This window comes from Suricata suricatta, chromosome 3 (assembly GCF_006229205.1).
Source record: "Suricata suricatta isolate VVHF042 chromosome 3, meerkat_22Aug2017_6uvM2_HiC, whole genome shotgun sequence".
Taxonomy (NCBI): Eukaryota; Metazoa; Chordata; class Mammalia; order Carnivora; family Herpestidae; genus Suricata; species Suricata suricatta.
Window position 1 is genome coordinate 67,607,620 of NC_043702.1, and position 20,668 is coordinate 67,628,287.

Consider the following 20,668-nt stretch of genomic DNA (forward strand, 5'->3'; position numbering starts at 1 on the left):
TAAAGGAGGACACTTGTGATGAATCCCCAAATTCTATTTCTGTAACCAATATTACATTACAGGCTAACTAACTAGAATTTAAATAAAAACTCTTTAAAAAGACAGATCATATATACAATAAAATTTTGAAAAATGCATGGATGCTATTGTAAAAGAACTGAAGAGCTTTTTAAAAAGTCATAAAGCTGTTTAACTAGGCTCATATCATCATTGCTCTGCCCCAAGTACTATTAATGAACCGGTCCATGGAACTAGACCCAGTGCTCTCACCCAACCTGTATAATCTATTTGACAATTGGACGATGAAGTTTTACAGTGTATGAAATCCAGAAATAGAAATTACCTATATTCAAATTTTATTTTATTTTTTAATTTATTTTTTAATGTTTTGTTTTATTTTATTTTTGAGAGAGACAGACAGACAGACAGACAGACAGTGTGAGTAGGGAAGGGTCAGAGAAAGAGGGAGACACAGAACCCAAAGACAGGCTCCAGACTCTGAGCTAGCTCTCAGCACAGAGCCCAACAAGGGGCTCGAACCCACCGACTGTGAGATCATGACCTAACCCGAAGTCGGATGCTTAACCAACTGAGCCACCCAGGCACCCCTATATTTAACTTTTAAAGAAACTACATCTAGGGGGGGAAAGTTTGAAAGAGAATTACTATTAAAGTCAAAAATGTCATACTAATACTTTCATTTTTAGTTCAATCAACCTAGGGTTCCTTTTTTTCCTCTAGGAACACATTAGATAACTAATAACTCCCATAATTCTTTTGTCCTTTTCCAGTTCTTTTCTTAGAAAATTAATTTATATATTTATTCTAAATTGGCTTTGAAATTAATTTCAGATTTGGATGAATGCCTATCTAATTCAAAAATACAAATTACTTTGTGTTGAATATTCTAAAATACTGATTAAGCAACATCCAGAAGTTCCTTTTATTATAATTATGTACAGAAAAATAAGACTTGTACACTGATTTAGACATATCATCTTGATTATCAATTAAGATTTCAAATTTGTGGTTTAATCACCTCTCATATGGACATGAAAATAAATAGGTTCCTTGAAAATAATCCTAACAGATGTTGAAATAACTGAAATTAGTTTAATTGTTTGAAGAATTGTAACACAATTAAACATGATAGGCATGTAAATGTTGCTAAGTCCTTGGTTACGAGGACGTTTAAAGAACTACCTAGTTTCAAAGTTAAATCAGAGTAATTTGATTTCTTCAAATGAAAGTACAACCATAATAGATTTTGTTAACAGCCTTCAATTAAGAAGATCCTGTATAACCTTTCCAGAAAAAGTTGATTTTTAAAAAGCTGTTCTAAAATCTCTGAGCATAAAAGATATGCAACCCCTAAAAGAATAGTACCTATTTTAGAACTGTGAATAAGTGAGAAAAAAGTTAGAAATTATGCTGTCATAAAACTCTTGTTACCTAAGATACTGAAAATTCCAAAAACAATATATATATATAAAAACTAGGAAAAAAAAATTTCAACAAATGTAAAAAAGTTTTTATATCATAGTAGCTAGCTTTCCATAAGCTTTTGTCAATATACCAAAGATAAAAATATCTGCTTATTTTTGATTTTGAAGCAAGTAATTTAATTTACAAGGGAGAAAGCATTTGCTAGATAAAATTTTACAGCATTATCAGCAGTGCTGATTATAAAATATATATTTACTCAAGACATTTGGAAACATTATCTTCCAACTTCTTCTGATTCTTACATAGAACTTCCAAATCAGTTAATGACTGATTACAGTTACAGTTACAATTAACTGTAAAAGGACAGTTTTGAGCTTCAAAGTGTAGCAATAGACTTCCACACAACCTGGAATTATAATGTGAAGACTATTGATTTAGCCTAATGTTTTCTGCTTTACAGCAGATACATTTCCCATATATTTTTGATGCAAAATTCAAACTGACAGAAACAGGTTGAAGAGAAACTTTGGCATTTTTTATTTTTAGTATCCTACATGTTAATTTGATTTAAAGGAATTATTAAATTTTAACTGCTAAAATGGAAGAACATCACAAAGAAATGCAGCTAGTATTTAATGGGATTAAACCAAGGAGCCTCAACAGGGCAAACTCTAAGTTTTCATTATAAGCCATAAACCATACAATCAAAAACCATACATGTTTTTAAACTCAACACACCTTTCACAAAGTATCTTGACTGTGTGCCAGCTCCTGTACCAGCCACTGGGGACATGGACATGATTCAGATGCAGTCTAGCTTGGAAGATAGATTCATGTCCAACTAATTATATAATGCATTGCTACCTCGGTTATGAACCTCTCGTGAAAACTTAATTTATACATTACATAATAAACAGATCACAGAATTACATACACTTTTCAAAAAAGCCACTCACACTAGAAACTAGTTTATAAAACTGAGTTTTACAAAATGTTGGGCAGTTAATTTTGCATATAGTTCACTGTTACCTTCAAGTGGAAAGTTAAGCTTCTGTTAAACTTTTTTTTAAACCTGATTCAATTCACAGAATAGTCTGGTACATTAACAGAAGTTCTCTCTATTGAATTATATCATCACCTTTTTCCTTAGGCTACTTCCTTTCCCTCTTCCAAAGGTAAATGCTTCCTAATATTAAAGGGAGTTTTGTATATAATTCAGGTGAACGAAAATGAATAAGATTTTTAAAGTTTCCAAACACATTCTCTGCATTTGATAAATGTTCATTGCTCTTTATTTTGACTGGCTCTCAGATTTATGTAAAATTCCCTTACTTGGTTTTCAATTTGAATGTTCGGCCAAAACTAAATTCTTTGGGAATATTACATTTTCTAAAAATCTTGACTTCTTGAAAATATAACAAAGTACAAACAATACTCTGTTTTCTTGTACAGGCTTTATCCAAAATAATCAAAGGTGAACTTTCGAATCTTTATTCATATAATATAAAACCACTGCAGTGGCTTATCGGAGAGGAATCTGTAAATGGAAAGTCAGACCAACATACAATAATTTCTAACGTACTTGTAAATGGCTGGGGAGAAAAATCAGGGGGAGGCTAATAAGAATTACATGTTTTCAGGCGCCTGGGTGGCTCAGTCAGCTGAACATCTGACTTCGGCTGGGGTTATGAACTCACCATTTGTGAGTTGGCCCACATATCCACTGCTGTCAGCACAGAGCCCAGTTCAGGTCCTCTGTCCCCCGCTCTATGCCCCTCCCCCACTCACATGCACGCGCGTGTTTGTTCTCTCTCTCTCTCAAAAATAAATAAAACATTTTATTATTTTTAATGTTTATTCATCTTTTTGAGAGAGAGAGAGTGTGAATGGGGGAGGGGCGCGCACACACACACACACACACACACACACACACACACACACACTCTGAAGCAGGCTCCAGGCTCTGAGCCCAATGAGGGGCTCGAATGTGAGATCATGACCTGAGCTGAAATCGGCCACTTAACCAACTGAGCCGCCCAGGCACCCTAAAAATAAATAAAACGTTAAAAAAAAAAGAATTATATGTTGTCTTTTCTATACATATTCTAATTATTACATTTTGTTTAATAAATGTATGTTAGTTATGGGCAAATATTATCACAAGAGGCATGTTTTAAAAATAATATAGGTATATCTATAATTTTTAATAAAATTTCCATTAAATCCATAGTCTCAAGGGAGCATATAAAACTATAAGAGAAAAAGTTACTGAGAATTGCCAAAATCCATCCAATACATGGACAGAGATAAAGTGAGATGGTCACATCTAGCCCAAGAACTCTTTTTTCATTTCCTTTTAAAAGAGAATTTATAGATTAATACAGGATATCCATTTGTAGATTCTATTTTTATCTATCTGGCATCCATTCATCACAGAACCAAGTATAGTAACTGTATTTTCCTATTCTCTGTATTACTGTTGCTCTGGCATCTGGGGCCTTGGAGACCCAGGGAGAGATTGTCCCTTTCAGGGCTAGCTAAATGCCAAAGATAATTAACAACTTGCCTAAAAATATACTTTTCACATGCAAATCGACCATCCCAAATCTACACCACCAACTTCCTCCTTATCTAACTCACACAACCAAACCAATAGTTCTCCTGACCCAAATCATCTCAGAGCCAGGTACCAGGCAACAAGAGACCACTTCCAAAGCCCACCAGCATTATTTAAATTAGATAATTCTAAACTGTTCACACTGCTTTGCCTTACCTGTCCCAATAAAGGCTCTGGCCTAAACTCATCCTTGGCTCTTTTTAACCTTCCTAAACCTGTCTTCTGCCATCTGACCAAAAGCTGGAGCTTCCCCTGGATTCTGCACAGCATGTAGCAACTTGCCCTCCAGAGACTTGTCAGTATAAAGAGGCTTTCCTGAGCTCTTCCGTGTTATTCTGCATAACTAAAACTTTTGTACCTTTCACCCACACCTCCTCACACCCTCTTTTCCCCATCCCCTAGCAACACTCTTACTTTCTGCTTCTCAATGTTTGACCATTTTATTCATTTTTAAATATTTTTTTGAGAGATAAACAGCACAAATGGGAGAGGCAGAGAGAGAAAGAGAGGGACACAGAGAATCTAAAGCAGGCTCCAGGCTCTGAGCTGTCAGCACAGAGCCCCGTACCAGGCTCGAACCCACAAACCTGAGATCATGAGCTGAGCCGAAGTCAGACACTTAAACAACTAAGCCACCTAGGCATCCCACTGTTCAATTATTTTAGATTCCACATATAAGTGAGATCATGCATTATCTGTATTCCTGTGTCTGGCTTATTTCACTTAGCATTATGTCCTCCTCAACTGTTTCTGAGTATTCAACTATTACTTCTGAAAATCAAATGGTCTCTAACTCTCTCAGGCTGAAGTCACTCACTGAAATGTTAGCTGGATTAAGATCCATCTGTTCTTATCTTATTGAAACCTCATTGTCATTTCAAATTTTAGTCCAGAAAGTCCCCCAAAGTCTTTAATAAATTTTATTTTGCTTAGTCTGTGTGTTTGTTTTCTCTTTGAAGAGTGGTCAATAAGGACAGACACTTCTGTTTTCCTCAGCCCCTCTCATGTCTCCTCCTGTGGCCACACCTGACTGACCAGCTCATAAAAGGCCAAGAATACTGTAACTATTGACTTAAAAAGATGATCTGAATTATCTTTGAGTCTTGTTTATTTGTACTGATCTTATTCTCCCTTTTACATGGACCTTCTGCACAGACTATTACCAAAACAGTGCAAAATGTTTCTTAAGCCCCTGATAGGCACAGTTTACTATACCTTCCAATGTGGATGGAATCTTCACTGCATTTCTTAAAAGACAGTAAGCCTTCTTTACCTCCTCCATTCTCATCTAATAGGGAGGCTGCCGTAAAGGTAATTAATGTAATTGAATTAAAATTTTAGATTCATTAAAATGAATATGAACCATTCATACATTAATGTTTGTATTAAAGTTCAACTGCATTTTGTGAAGCGCTCTTGCTTCTTGTTTTCTAAAGATACAGGTAAAGACTATACTTTCAGGGATCATTTCTATAGTTCTTTACTAAAGATACAGGTATACTCTGGTTTCTCTTCAGCTCACATAAATCTTTTGCCTTTTACTAAAGATACAGGTTACTTTTGAGATAAATATAAATGTATTTATAAATTATTGAAACATAATCACCAAATTATTGTTTTATGGAATAATCAGAGATTCAATAAACTTTGAAAGTCTTTTCATTCCCTCTTCAAGGTATTTTCTGAACGAAGAGAAACACCAAGAAAGTATATTTTTTTCCAAGAAAAACTGATTCTAATGTCAAAAGTTTCAATGTAATCATGAAAGGTGGTAGAATTCATTCTAAAATATTTGACCTACTCAAAATCAAGAGAACTGAGACTACTAGATATTTTGTACCGAGATATATTACTAGTCTAAGGAATCAAACATATAAGCCCTTTTTTAACCTATGCCAGATCATGCAACTATCTCTAAAGATGGGAGAAATCTGTTTGGATGAGAAAGACATATAATTCAGTATTCCTAGTCTAAGGGAGGCAATGAAGTTTAAGTATATTAAAAAGAAATGGAATGAGGTTTTTAAATCATAAAAGGGAACAAGTGAAATTATAAGCTACTTTAATGTAATTTTGTGAAAGGTTGATCTTTTTAAAGCTGTGTTCAAGACTGAGCATATTTTAAATGCATATGGTTAGAATTTCCTGAATTATGAGAAAGCTTCATTGATTTTTTTTAAATGGATAAAGACAATATTAAGTTCACCAGTTCTGCATTTTTGTCCTCACAAAGATTTGGCAAAATATTACCTTATATCACAGGAATGGTCTGTCCTGGAGATTCAGGCTCTCTTTGTTAGACTAGCACTAGTAACTAAACATTCTCTAAAATAGGCTGAGAGAGTGGATGTTTAGGATTGGTTGTTGTTTAGCTCTTATGATAACCATTTAAGTGGATATTTATGTCAAAGGCTAAATAGAAAGCACTACCTTACTTACCAAGACAAACATAAAACATTACTGTTGTGTAACTGTTACCAAATATTTGATTTAAAAGTAGATTAACCTAATCTCAGTTCTTAAGAACTAATTATATTTCTCAGGCCACATAAAGAGAAAAAAATATTAAATCAGTTATGAGCACAGTACAAATCACCATGTTTTACTTAAATAACAACCTATTGGAAGGTCTAGAATTTTACTTTTGTTATTTGTCATCTATCAGGATCTTCAGGTACTTTAACATGGTTCTGATGACATGAAAGGTCTTAGATGGTTCAAATAATAACAGTTCTCTTCTTATGGAGAGATAAAGACGAAAGTGCTGTATATAAGAATCACCTTAATGCAGCAAATAAAACCTGTGCCTATTATAAACTAATTAACAGTAATGCTGAGAAAAAAGACAGAAACATTGAAACACCTTATGAAGTGGACCTCTCCAAACTTCATTTCTAAAAAAAATTGTTTTTTGTTTAAAGAATGTCTATGGTTATTGAAGGAGAGGAACGAACGCATTCAAAGATAACTGAAAATGTTCATGGCCAAAAAGGGATCTAGTATGGATCTGCAATGATAGGGCAAGAGGTTCATGTACAAAGGAGCCATGTATGAATATAAAAAAGATAAGCTAGTAACTAAAAGCAGTATTTTGGTAATAACTTGCTAATTCTCCAAATAGTATGACATTCTTCTGAACTGTGATTTAAAAAAAAAAAAAAAAAAAGCACTTCCTAGAGAAACACTACCTATAGCAAAGTTGGAAGTGGAGTACAAAAGAAAATGTTACCAAGATGTTGCCAATTGTCAACATTTTAAAAATACCTGTGAGGCTTCTAGTGGAAATAAACCTGGTTATACAGTCATTCTGGAAAGAATCTTGGCAATATTATAAAAAGCCTCAAAAATTAGCCTAGTAGTTCTTTGAAGAAATGACCCATCCCAGGGCTGAGGCAGAGAAAATACAGGATGACCCTGGAAAATCTTGTGGCGTCAGATACTGAGAAAGTGCTCAAAACAGAATGAAAGCATGTTGAAAGGACAAGAGCCAATTGAGGGAGCTCTGAATATCCCAAGATGACGCCATTTGAACAATAAAACGGATTGAGAGTGTTGGGATATGGTCCATGGAGTAAAATAAATCTGAGTTCATACTGAAATAAGCAACTGAATAAATAAATGGAGGAGACGTGACAGCTCTTCCATATAGAAAAATCCTATTTTCTGAATGCAGAATGAATAAAACAGAAAAATCACTATTAGGTAAATACCACAGTAATAAAAAATATAAACAAACAGGAAATAAGTCACTGATGAATGCTAAAAGTTGTTGGCAAATGATTAAGGAAAAAGGGGATATTTTCTATTGTTTCAAATATCTTCCCCAAGATATTCATTACTACAAAGGAGAAATTTTTAATTTTACAGGTAGAAAATCCAGCAGACACTTCCACAATCAAAGTTAAGATACCCAGATATAACTCACTGAGAAATAAACATCACTTCAGCAGTATTCTTGACAATAAATGCATAACCTGAGTCTCATTATGAGACCCTCAGAAGCACAAATGGAGAGATAATCTACCAAAAAAAAAAAAAAAGAAAAAAAGCCCTGTACACGTCTAGAGTATCAAGGTCATGAAAGATAGGGGAAGACTAAATAACTAACAAATTGGAGATGATTAAAAAGACACTGGGGGACCTAGGTAGCTCAGTCAGTTAAGCATCTGACTCTTGATTTCAGCTCAGATCATAATCTTATGGTTTGTGGGTTTGAACCCCACATCAGGCTCTTCACTGACAGTGTGTAGCCCATTTGGGATTCTTTCTCTCCTTCTCTCTCTGCCCTCCCCTGTTTATGCTCTTTCTAGAAGTAAATAAATAATCTTTAAAAATAAATAAAAAGAAATATCTAAACACAAAATAGGATCCTGGAACAGAAAAATGACATTAGTCCTTTGATTCCCTAATAAATACTATGGTTGGTTTAATAGAATTTACTAGTGTTCAATTCCTAGTTTTGATTATTAATCTAATTATGTAAGGTGTTAATATTATGGCAAAGTGAATCAAAGGTATAAGGGAACTCTGTATGGTTTTTGCAGTTACTGTGTTAAGTGCAAAATTTGTCACAAAATAAAAAGTCAAAAAATAAAATGAATGTTCTTTTATATGTCCTTTTCTATGCTTTCTAAGCTATGCTAAAAAATAAGTACTAATTTTAGAATTGGGAAAAATGAATTTTATTAGATTTGCCAGATTATATTAGTGGCTTATATCTTATCACTGTCAAATGGATAAAGTTATTGAGTAAGCATTATTAAATCAATAATTCATTATCAAATTAATTATGCATATTGGATATAAAAATCTTTGGTGAAATGATTTTAAATCTAAAGGGCAATAGTATGCCAATAGTTAAAACAATGATGATAGCAATTTTTTGAGTAATTACTCCAAATATAACTTCTATATTACTGTGTGTGCATAATTATACACATAATTGATTCTCACAAGCCTGTGAGGTAGATGTTACTCTTATTGTCATCATTCTTATTTTACAGATAAGAAAACAGCTGAGAAACTTGCCAAAGCTGGCATATATACTTAATTAGAACAATTAGAACTGACTCTAAAGTTTAAGCTCTTGACAACTTTGGTCAGCTAGTGTTGCTGCTTAATATATAACCCATGACACATTTGAAAAGGACCTGCATGCACTTAGCTCTGTTAGAAAGCAGCACCAAGTTCTGTAAAGTAATAGTCTGTTTTTAACAATCTAGCACTCTAATCAAGGTAACAAGTCCTACGTATGTACATTATTTATATGAGTAAAAATATTTTTATGTACACAAATTACAAAGTGACATGTAATATGTAATCAATGCTAAATGAGTAAACAGCAGTAAGCAATTTTGTAATCCATTGTGATCTGTAAAATCTCTCTGGAGGATTTTTTGTTTTGGTTTTGGTTTTTGCAACATTTGGTCTAGCATTCCCACAACTAAAATAATTCAGACATACTATAATTTTCCACTTAATTTTTTAGGGTAAATATTCTCAAGCTTCAGCGTACATTAGAATCACCTAGAGAGTTCTTTATATTGCTTGTTTATTGGCACCACCCTCTTGGTATTCTTCACACCTGAGTAGCAAGGCCCAGAACCTGCATTTTTAATGAGCCATCCTGATGATTCTGATACAGGTGCTTGAGTTTGAAGTTTCAATAATAATCCCTTTATTTGCAAATAATATAATAATAATATCTCCTAAAAGTGCTCTGTAAAATTATAGCATATTTTTACAGGTATTTATGTCATAACATTATTCATTAACAAAACAAAGTACATAAAGTCCATTTAAATAACAAATTATACATTAGGTTTATGTCTTGACATCTACATATTTTTCCATTTTATAACCACAATATTTTTTCTGAGCTAATCTGAAGACTTTTGATAGGATTATTCCAAACACAGCTTAAATACCAACAGAAAATCACCTCTGTATTTATGAATGGAGCAGAGCGAATCTAACAATAATGAAATGTGCTTCATAAGCAGAGCTAGGTTTTGATTCCATCCAGTAGTTATTTTATACCTACTTCTTTTTTAATGTTTTATTTATTTTTGAGAGAGAGAGAGAAAGAGAGAGACAGCGTGAGCAGGGGAGGGTCAGAGAGAGAGGGAGACACAGATCTGAAGACAGTCTCCAGGCTCTGTGCTGACAGCTTGCGCAGAGCCCGATACGGGGCTTGAACCCACAAACCGTGAGATCATGACCTGAGCCAATCTCGGACACTTAACTGACTGAGCCACCCAGGCACCCCTATATACCTAACTACTTTCTATGACACTTGCCTTCTGGAATGTGACTAGGTCATCACTGTTGATATCAAAGCCTCATTAATAAAAAAAAAAATCATTAAGGAAACAATTGCCTTCTCTAATTTTGGTTTCTCAGAATAAGCAAGAAACAGCATAGGCACAAATAAATGTTGGAGGCACTCCAGCAACCTAACACATTCAGCATTCAATGGGAAAATTCTTCTTTAAAAAAAAGAACTTGCTAATTAAATCCTTAGAGCATAATTTTCATGATAAATGATCAGGTATTGATGATACTGATATAGGGACTTTTTCATTAAGTCAAAACCATACCAAATCTTTGGCTATAATACATTCTCACTCTACCCCACTAAGCCTGTAGATTAATCTCTATGTCCATACTCCTAGAAGACTTCTAGAATTTTGAACTCTTTGAAAATGGCCTAAGTTGGGGCGCCTGGGTGGCTCAGTCAGTTAAGCATCCAGCTTCAGCACAGGTCATGATTTCATGGTTTGTGGGTTCAAGCCCTCATCAGGCTCTGTGCTGACAGCTGACTCAGAGCCTGGAGCCTGGAGCCTGGAGCCTGCTTCATGCTCTGTGTCTCCATCTCTCTCTGACCCTCCCCTGCTCACGCTGTCTCTCTCGGTCTCTCAAAAATAAAAAATAAAAAACATTAAAAATTTTTTAAAAAATAAAATGGCCTAAGTTTAATATAGGAACTCACATATAAATGGCATCCAGTAATTTTTGTGTCATTTTGTGTACATAGAAGTCCTCACTGGAAAAAAAAAATGCCATAAGAAATTAAAGATCTAAGTACATCAAGAGACAGTCCACATACATGTTTTGGAAGACTCAGTATTACCAAGATGGTGGTTCTTCCCAAATTGATCTGTAAATTTAAAACAATCCCTATCAAAATCTTTGTAGGGTTTTTGTAGAAATCAATAAGTAGATCCTAAAATTCATATAGAAATGCAAAGGACCTATAATAGCCAAAACAATTTAGAAAAAGAATAAAGTTGAAGGACTTATAATACTTGATACCAAATTTTACTAGAAAGCATCATCAAGACAATGTAGTATTAGGGTAAAGAAACATACATGGATGAACAAAACTCAGCCCAGAAAAAATTGACCTTCTATTGATAGTCCACTTACTTTCAACAAAGCTGCCAAGAAAATTCAATAGAAAAAAGGTGGTCTTTTCCACAAATTGTGCTTGGATAATTAGATATCTATATGCAAAAGACTTAGCCTCTTAACTCACACCATACACAAAAATTAACTCAAAATGGATCATTGATCTACAAGAACCAAAATTGTAAATCTCCTAGGAAAAAACATACCAAAAAAACTTCTTCATGAACTTGGTTTAGGCAGAGTTCTTATATTCAACACCAAAAGCATAATCAATAAAAGAAAAAATTGATAAACTGCACTTTGTCAAAAAAAAAAACTTCTGTATTCCAAAAGTCATCATTAAAGTTAAAACAAGGACAGAAAATATTTGCAAATCATATTTCTGACAGAAAGGTTATATCCAGTATATGTACTATATGTAGTATATAGATATAAAACTCTTACAAGTCAAGAAGACAATGAATACCAACTTGAAAATGGACAAAATATTCTAATAGATATTTCATCAAAGAAGATACACAAATGGTGAATAAACACATAAAAAGATGTTCAATATCATTAGTGCTATAGACTAAATGTGTTTCCCCAGAATCAGTATGTTGAAACCTAACCCCCAAAGTAATGGTATTAGAAGGTGGGACCCTTCTCGGGGCACCTGGTGTCTCAGCTGGTTAAGTGGCCAACTCCTGGAATAGGCTCAAGTCATGATCTCAGGAAATCAAGCCCGGCATCGGGCTCCTCACTGACAGCATGGAGCCTGCTTGGGATTCTCTTCCTCCCTCCCTCCCTCCCTCCCTCCCTCTCTCTCTTTCTCTCTCTCCTCCTCCCCCACTCACACAAGCACAGGCTCACTCTCTCTCTCTCTCTCTCAAAATAAATGGATAAATTAAAAAAAAAAAAAAAAGATGGGGCCTTTGGGAAATGATTGGGTCTTTTATAAAAGAGGCCCCAGAGAGCTGCCCTCCCCATCCACCATCTGAGAACATAGCTGAAATTTGGCTATTAACCAGAAATGGGCTCTCAGCAGACATCAAACCTGCCACTCCTTGATTTTGTACTTCCTAGCTTCCAAAACTGTGTAAAATAAATTTTTATTAATAGACTATTGAGTCTATGATATTTTGTTATAGTAATGCAAATGGACTAAGAAAATAAATTATGAGATGGCAAATCTAAATCACATCATACCATTTTGTACTCATTAAAATAACGGTTCAAAAAGACAATAATCGAGTGTTGCCAAAAATGTGGAGAAACCTAAACCATTATGGTACAGCTGGCACATGTAAAATGGCACAATCTCACTGAAAAAGAGTCTGTCAATTTCTTTGAACATTAAATATAAACATAATATATGATCCAATAATTCCACTCATAGGTCTATACCCAAGAGAAGTGTAAATATATGTCCACAGGGAAACATACACATGAAAATTTATAGTAGCACCATACATAAGAGCCAAAAATTAGAAGCTATACAAATGACTAAACTTTCAATAAACAAAAGATCTGTTAACCGTACAATGTAATATTTTCCAGCAATAAAAAGGAAGTTTTCTGATACGTGCTACAACATGGATGGATCTCAAGAATGTTTCACTTAAGAGAAAATAGTCAGATGCAAAAGACTGTACAATTCCACTTATATTAAATGTCCAGAGAAGGCAAATTTACAGAGACATAAAGGAAATCAGAGAAACGTAGATTAATTATTGCCTAGGGTTGGAAGTGGATATTGACTACACATGGACTGGACAAAGTTTTTTGGGATAATGAAATGTTCTAAAATGGATTGTACTGATGGTTTCTCAGCTCTGTAAATTTACTGAAAATCACTGAATTGTACACTTTACAATGAGATTTTTATGACATGTAATATATATACATATATATATTATGTGCATTATGATATGTAACAAATCTCCTTAAGCATCATAAGATCTTAAAAGAAACATACTTTGAAAATCACTATTAAATGACTGATAATTAATCTACATTTTCTTTGGAGTTCTGACTTACTATACCATCCAGTAACATAGTACTATATGAGGCTAAACCATCGTTGACCTTTAAAAGATGTTGGTAACACAAAGTGAAGCATAATGGAAAAAGAAGTATTTTCTTAGAAATTTAGTTGTTTTGATGTTCCTTATGCTAAAGTTTAATGTGTATCAAGAGAAAGTTCAGAAAAATGATCTGGAGAAAAAATAACAATTTGACCCATGTTAAATAGTTCCCTTCCTCTCTTGTACGTAGGATATTCCATATACTCCCAACTTGGCTTTGAAGATATATTCCAAAAAGACTTTTGGTTTGCAAATAGTTTGATGAAACCCTGACCAACCTCAGCATTGTCTTCACAAAAAGAATACATTTTGTGGTAGATACTATCTAGGGTGTGTTGAATCTATATGTCATTTGTTCTTTTATTGATTTACATAAATAGGATTGTTATAAGAATTGTTCATATCCTCAACTTTTTCCCTGTTAGTGATAAAGGTTAAGTAACTTGCCTTTTTTTGCAATATTTTTTAGGTAAAGTTCACCGTTTTGCAGTATATAATTTAGTAAAATTCACAATGTTATGTAACCATTACCACTGTGTAACTCCAAAATATTTCCATTACTCAAAAAAACAAAAAAACAATAGATGTTAGCAGTCACTCCCCCAACTCTGCCCCAGGTCTTGGCAACCACTAATCTACTTTAGTCTCTAAGGATTTGCCTATTCTGAACTTTTCATACAAGTGGAATCATGTAAGATGTGGCCTGCAGTGCCTTACATCTTATAACATCTTAGATCATAGTACTTTCATTTTTAGAGAGGTAAAATGAAAAAGCCCATTTTATAATGGTATTCCTTTTATTTTTTAATTGGCTCTAATTAAAAAGAACAGACTCACTTTTTAATTAGACACAATATTTTCGAATCCTAGCTGAGTACTTACTAGCTATGGGAACCTAGGTAACTTACTCAACGTTCTCAGCCTCAGTTTCTTACCTGGAAGCCTGGATAACATTACCAACCTTTCAGGATTATCATGAAAACTAAAGATGTGTGTGCATAGTGTGAGCCTGAGACAATATCTGTTATTACTTCATAATAATTACCATCATCATTTTTAACTTAGCACTCAGATGTTTACTCTGTGCGAGAAGAGGGACTACACAATGATGGAAATACAGAGGTTTGGACGCTGGGCCGACCTCTGCCTCTAACTAATGTAAGCAGCATATTCTTAAATACATCTTATCCCTTAGTAGTTCAGTTTCATCATGTGTTAAGTAAATTACGTAGTCCACAATCTACCACTGAGCTCTATAGTCCTTTTCAAACCAAAACATTTACGATTCCATAAAATAGATGCATTAAATACTAGTTAGGCCCTTTTTCTAAATGAGCAATATAACTTCAAAGGATATCTGAGACAACTTTAAAGTGACACTATACATTAGAACTTTAATTTACATTTTAACTAAAATAAATGTTAACTAATATTACCATATAGATGGGAAGTGGTATCTCACAGAAAGCCAAATGATCAAGTGTCATGTACCCTAGGAGGTATGAGAAGGGAAGAATGGAGTTTCTTTACAAAGAAGTGTGGAGAGGGGCCCACGTTTCTCTATTCACTTGAAGTATCTTGCAATGCACTATAGTGTGTGCCCAATTTATACTTCTGAATTAATCATCACCCGAAGATTAGAAAGAAATGGTGCATTGGAAGTGTGATTATTTTTTTGGCCATGTTCACTGACTCTATTTGAGTTCCAGACCTTCAACCAAATATTTTCTAAACCGCCATCAAAGACTATCTCATTTTCTCATCTGACCTCAATATCTTTATCATAAATAATACTTGTAAGCTTTAGATTCTGCCACTCATTAGCAACCTTAGCAGCCTATACATACATTTTATTTTTATAGTCACTCACCACTGTAGAGTAATAATTCGTCATGAAGGGGAAAATGAGGATTTATTATATAGCATTTTTGCTTCCTACGTATTACTATTAAAGTATGTTTTCTTTCAATTAGCACTATAATCTAAGTTATAATTTAGTAATTTGACATTTTAGTCCCCTTTTCTTTCCCTCATTTAATAACATAGGAGATTTTCCATAAGGTTCTTTTCACAAATAAAGCAATAAACTGGGCCATTTGGAAATCTAGAATTACCATTTAAAAAGGAGCCAACCAACAAATTACCTTTAAAAAGTGATCTTTACTCTAGTTCCATAAATGGCAGGAGATAGAAATATTTGTTATAAAACTACTCTCCTGACATCTCTTCCATGGTCTGGTAATTGCTCCTAGAAGCAAATTCAACACTCAATGTCAAGGAAAAAATTTGAAGTCCTATGCAGTATCCTAAATTCCTGGCTTCCAACTTTTAAAAGATTAATTCCATCTTTACTAAAGTGATACCATCATCCTTACTATTACAAATAGTCTCCATATTTACCCATTTCAAACAACTTATGACAATGATTAATTATTTGAGGAGAAAAAAGCAGTTTTTCTCTAAAAGTTAAACTGAGCTCTATCTGTTGACTAGCTAGACTGTGAGCACCATGTGGACAGGGTTTTTGTCCATCTTGTTCATTACTGTATTCCCAGCCCCATGAACATGTTTGGCCAACAGTAGGCTTTTAATAAATAAAGGAATCTTTTGAACATCCATAGCTTCAGACATATCAGTCAGGTGCTATCAAAGCCAGAATGTATTCTAAGCCCAGAAGAGCTGAATGTCCTAACCTTTAACGTGACGAGGGCCTATAAATGCAGTGATGCCTTGTCCAGCCAAAGAAAATTATCTGTAAAGCTCCCTAATGAGGACGGAGGGAAAAAAAGGAAACGTCAGGACCTCCTTCACTCACACCCTTAAAGTGTACTTTATATGTACTAAATGAAGGTAAACCTTGGAAGCTTAAAAAGAAACTTTCCCTCCCTTTCCTACCTATCAGCAACTAACTTTTATTGAGCACTTACTAAATGACTTACTAAAGATACTTCACATAAATTTTTTGATTCACTCCTCACAAAACCCAAGGAGATATGTACCATTCCCTTCCCATTTTTCAGTTGAAGAAACTAAGGCTTATCACTTCCCTGAGATCATAAGGCATGTAAATAGCAATGCTCTGACCTACCAGACTGTGTTTTTAAATACTATGCCATATTGCCTCTTACATAATTATTTGCAAAGTCATCTGATTAATTTTCTAAAGCAGGGTCAAAAGCTATTTCTTCCTTTCTCTTCCAAGTATAAAAACTCCAGTCCAGGATCTGATTATGATAAGCCTGATTAATAATGTAATATAAAAAAAATAGTGCTTTTCTTTCTGAACTAGTTTTAGAAGACCTATATTCTAGTGCTGGCTTCAATACTGGGTGACCTTAGACAAGCTATTCCAACTCCCTATGCCTTAATTTCTTGTTTTTAAAATTAAATAATAAAATCTGCTTTACTTAACATGATTATTTTGAAAACTAAAAAAACAAGTCATAAAAGCAATTGAGAAACTGAAAATACTATAAAAGTATAAAATAGGCCAGTAATTCAGCATCCCTTCTCGCCTCTCAAGTTTTTCATATAATCAACTGCTAGGAAGATCTTCTTTTGCCATTAAACTATGTAACTATTCTGTACTGGCCATTATCCATATAAAATGCAACCTTTGACTCCTCAAAAATTTCCATCAGACTGATGATAGACCTTCTTTTCTAACCAAATCTGTATTTTCTGTTCCTTTAAGCCACACACTGATTGCCCATCTAACCCAATAATGAAATAACTGAAGTCCTCCAGTTAATCCTCATTTGGTCCTAAACCCTTTAAATGTTCCCTACAAGTGACAACTCATATGCCACTTCAGTGTGCTTTTCTAGGCCAACTTCCAAACCCCTGCCCCCTAAAAAAAGGTGTTTTTTCCTATAAATTAACCTTTCTTAAATCGGCATCCCTCAATTCTTACGTATAGTCCCTTCCTTTCATCCAAGGAAGGATAGTTCTGACATTCTTGACATCCTTTATTCTGAGTACCCACAGAATCCTAATTTATATATCTATTCAAGTTAGGGAAGATAGACAAATCTTTTATTCTCATTTTTGTAAAATAACTCCACTTCGATCCACAAAGAAATGTTTCTACTTTTAAGCAGGCAGGCTAATTGATATGCTTCCTTCCCACCCCACCCCCAGCCCCCGCCCTTTATTTAGGCTCCATTCTTGGTAGTGACGCCTGCGTTCTTCCCATCCTCCGGCTCCCTCCCAACCCAAATCTAGCGTCCTGAAGGGAACCGAGCATGCTCAGTAGCCACAGCCAATTCCGGGATGCAAACTGGCATCTTTTGCAGATTTTGAGCCCAGCAGGAGAGGTAAGGCCCTAAAAATACAGTGGCCCAGAATTTGCCCACTCCCCCTGAGGTATCATTTGATATAAAGATGTGTTCACAGCGTAGAAATGGACGTGCAAGTGGACAGCTTGCTGCCAGTCCCTATTCTGCAAGGCAGGTCACCAACCTGAGAAACAGAGAGCTGAGAGCAGCCCCTCTTCCTGGTTTGGTGCAGGGAGATTTCTGCTGTTCTGAGCTGTGATGGTGCTGAGGAAGCTTGCATTTGGCATCTCTGTTGCACCAAGAAAATACCGTTGTTGTTGTTGTTGTTATTGTTGTTTTTCTTTTTTCCCTTGAACACAGCAACATCAGCTGCTCCAGGCTGAGAAAGATGTTGCCTTAAGAGCTACAAAGTCTGTGAGGCAGCCAGAGAGACTGTGGAGAGGATAGGCAAACCAACTACTTACCCAAGATTTAGATCTGGCTTACGACCCAGAAACAAGCAGGGTATTTCTAAATGACAACTCAGGAACCTTTCAGATATTCAAAGCTAAACTGTCAGCCTGTCCCCACAAAATGCATACCTTCTTTGTATGTGAACCATGACACATTTCCTTTCAAGAGAGACTGACAGAATACACACACACACACACACACACACACACACACACACACGATCCTCCTGTTCTCCTTTCCCCTGGTTTCTGCACAGACTAAATCTCTGGAGCTGCAACAGCAGCAGATTCTCTTACCTCATGCCAGGGGGATGAGGCATAGGGAGGAAATTTGTCATGAATGAAATATGATAAAAAGGGAGGGGGGGCTTCTTTGCAGGGTCTTCAGCCACGACCGCACAGCCTAAGGAACAGATAGGCAGAAACAGGCAGGGAGAGAGACACACAGCTGTCCCTGCTGCTAAAACCTAGCCCATCTCTTCAAACAGCAGCAAACATGAGACATTTCATCACCGTAGTGCATCCATATTGAGAAGGGGGGAAAAAAATCATGTGCTTTGCGTTATGCATTTCAGTCACCCGAGATGGGAGGAGACCCCTGTCCATATGTCGTGGGAGCTATCCACCACCCCAGAAGTACATTCACTGCATCTAGCCAGCCGACCACTTGCCTGACAGGATTTGCAGCAAACGCGGTTAATCTGTGACAGCAGGTTGTCTCTTACCGTAGGCAGCAGCGGCTCCATTTGAGCTCCCTGGTCTTTAATCTCCATGTTTTGTAACGCCTCTGGAATAAGCACCTTTCTCTGCAGTGTCTTCAATGTCCTACACTCAGCCCCGCACTCGCTCTGCTTAGTATTCGGATCAGGTAGCTCTGAAGCAGGAGGCAATTGCACACTCCAACTCACCAGAGTCACATGGCTCCTACTCGCTCGGGCTGCTGGCCAGGTTTTGCACTGAATGCCTTGGATCCCTGGGCCGGTAAGAGAGATCTCCCCAGCCCTGTGTCACTGCCCACACCTGGCTGCTGATATAAAATACAGCCTGCAGTGCTGCAAGTCTACGGCACATTAAGAATCTCACCTAAGGTGCTAACTTCTTATACAGACTAGTCCAAGGTGGACTCCAACCAGCTCAGCCAGATTTTAACACTTTGAGGCAATTCACTTCATTCCCAGATCCCCGGGAGACAGAAGTCAAACACGAGGATGTTAATAAGGTATCCTAGATGTCCTGTTGTGATTACATGAGGTCTTTAAAAACAGATAAGATGACATCAAGACAGATATGCTTTAGTGAGATCAAACTATGCATTAACAAAATCAGACATTTAAGTCATTGTTGACTCAGTAAGAATTGGGCATACAGATATATTCAATATTTTAATTGTGAGAAACTTAGGCAAGGCACATACTATCACAAATTAAAATATATTTTTCTCAGATTTCCCAACAAAAAAAAGGGAAAGAATTTTGATAGTAGCAATTATTAAAATAACTAAAGCGTTTTGAAGAGACAATGATTCTGACAAAAAGCATATACCCTTTTGCTTTAAAAGTATCAAAAATGAGGGTAGAAAATTCCCTAATCCATGGGAGAAAATGTGTCAGTGAGCGGAGCTCTTTTGTAGGGAAAAGAAGTTGAAAATGGTTGTTGAATGACTCCCTATTTCCTAGAGATTATAGATCTAGAGTATTTTAAATAATAAAGCCCATGTATCACTGATTCCCAGACTGAGTATAGAGGTTGCAGATGAAGAGGGGTTAACAGAGTATAACTGAAGATTACCGAGATAGCTTATCTTAAATAAGAAAATTTTCACCAGATTTTAAAAGCATTCATCAACAGGAGTGAATATTAAATTATTTTCAGCAACACACCAAAATTTTCCACGACATTCCTCATAGATGGAATTATTAATAACTTTTATCTATTTACCCTCTCGATACAAATCTTTATAATAAACTATTATCTTGATGATAAGAAAGCATTTTGTTCTATAAACCAGAATGATTAATGTATTTGAGGGGCAGCTTTATGCCACACCACACAGAGAGGATTCTAAGGACTTCAATAACAAGACACTGATGGGCAATTTGCTAATTTGGGGCCCAACTTGACTTTCTATCATGGACTGATAAATAAAAGCTCCCTTTCCACTCACATAACCATATTAGAGCATCACAAACAATTTATTAAGATAAAAGTGATGACCTCTCTAGATAGAGTATCCTAATGAGATAGAGATTATCTAAGTCATCCAGTTCATATTTGTTCAAAACTTCAAATATAACTAGGAAAAAGTCTGACTCTCTATTCCAAGAGCCAAAATAAAAATAAGATAGTATGTATTTTTAATGATTTTTAAGCAATAGTTCCCTATAATGTATAATGTTAACA

The 20,668-nt window shown here is 35.3% G+C and overlaps 1 protein-coding gene across 3 annotated transcripts in view; it reads right to left on the bottom strand.

The window, feature by feature from the left end:
* The window catches only part of SLC4A10 (solute carrier family 4 member 10), a 293,603-nt gene extending 274,450 nt beyond the window's left edge, over positions 1–19,153 (bottom strand). For all 3 annotated transcript variants that reach the window (XM_029934489.1, XM_029934491.1, XM_029934488.1), the window contains exon 1: positions 18,994–19,153. In XM_029934489.1, the coding sequence (XP_029790349.1) occupies positions 18,994–19,041 (48 nt within the window). In that variant the 5' untranslated portion in view covers positions 19,042–19,153. The remainder of the gene's footprint in view (positions 1–18,993) is intronic.
* Positions 19,154–20,668: the final 1,515 nt, after the last annotated feature.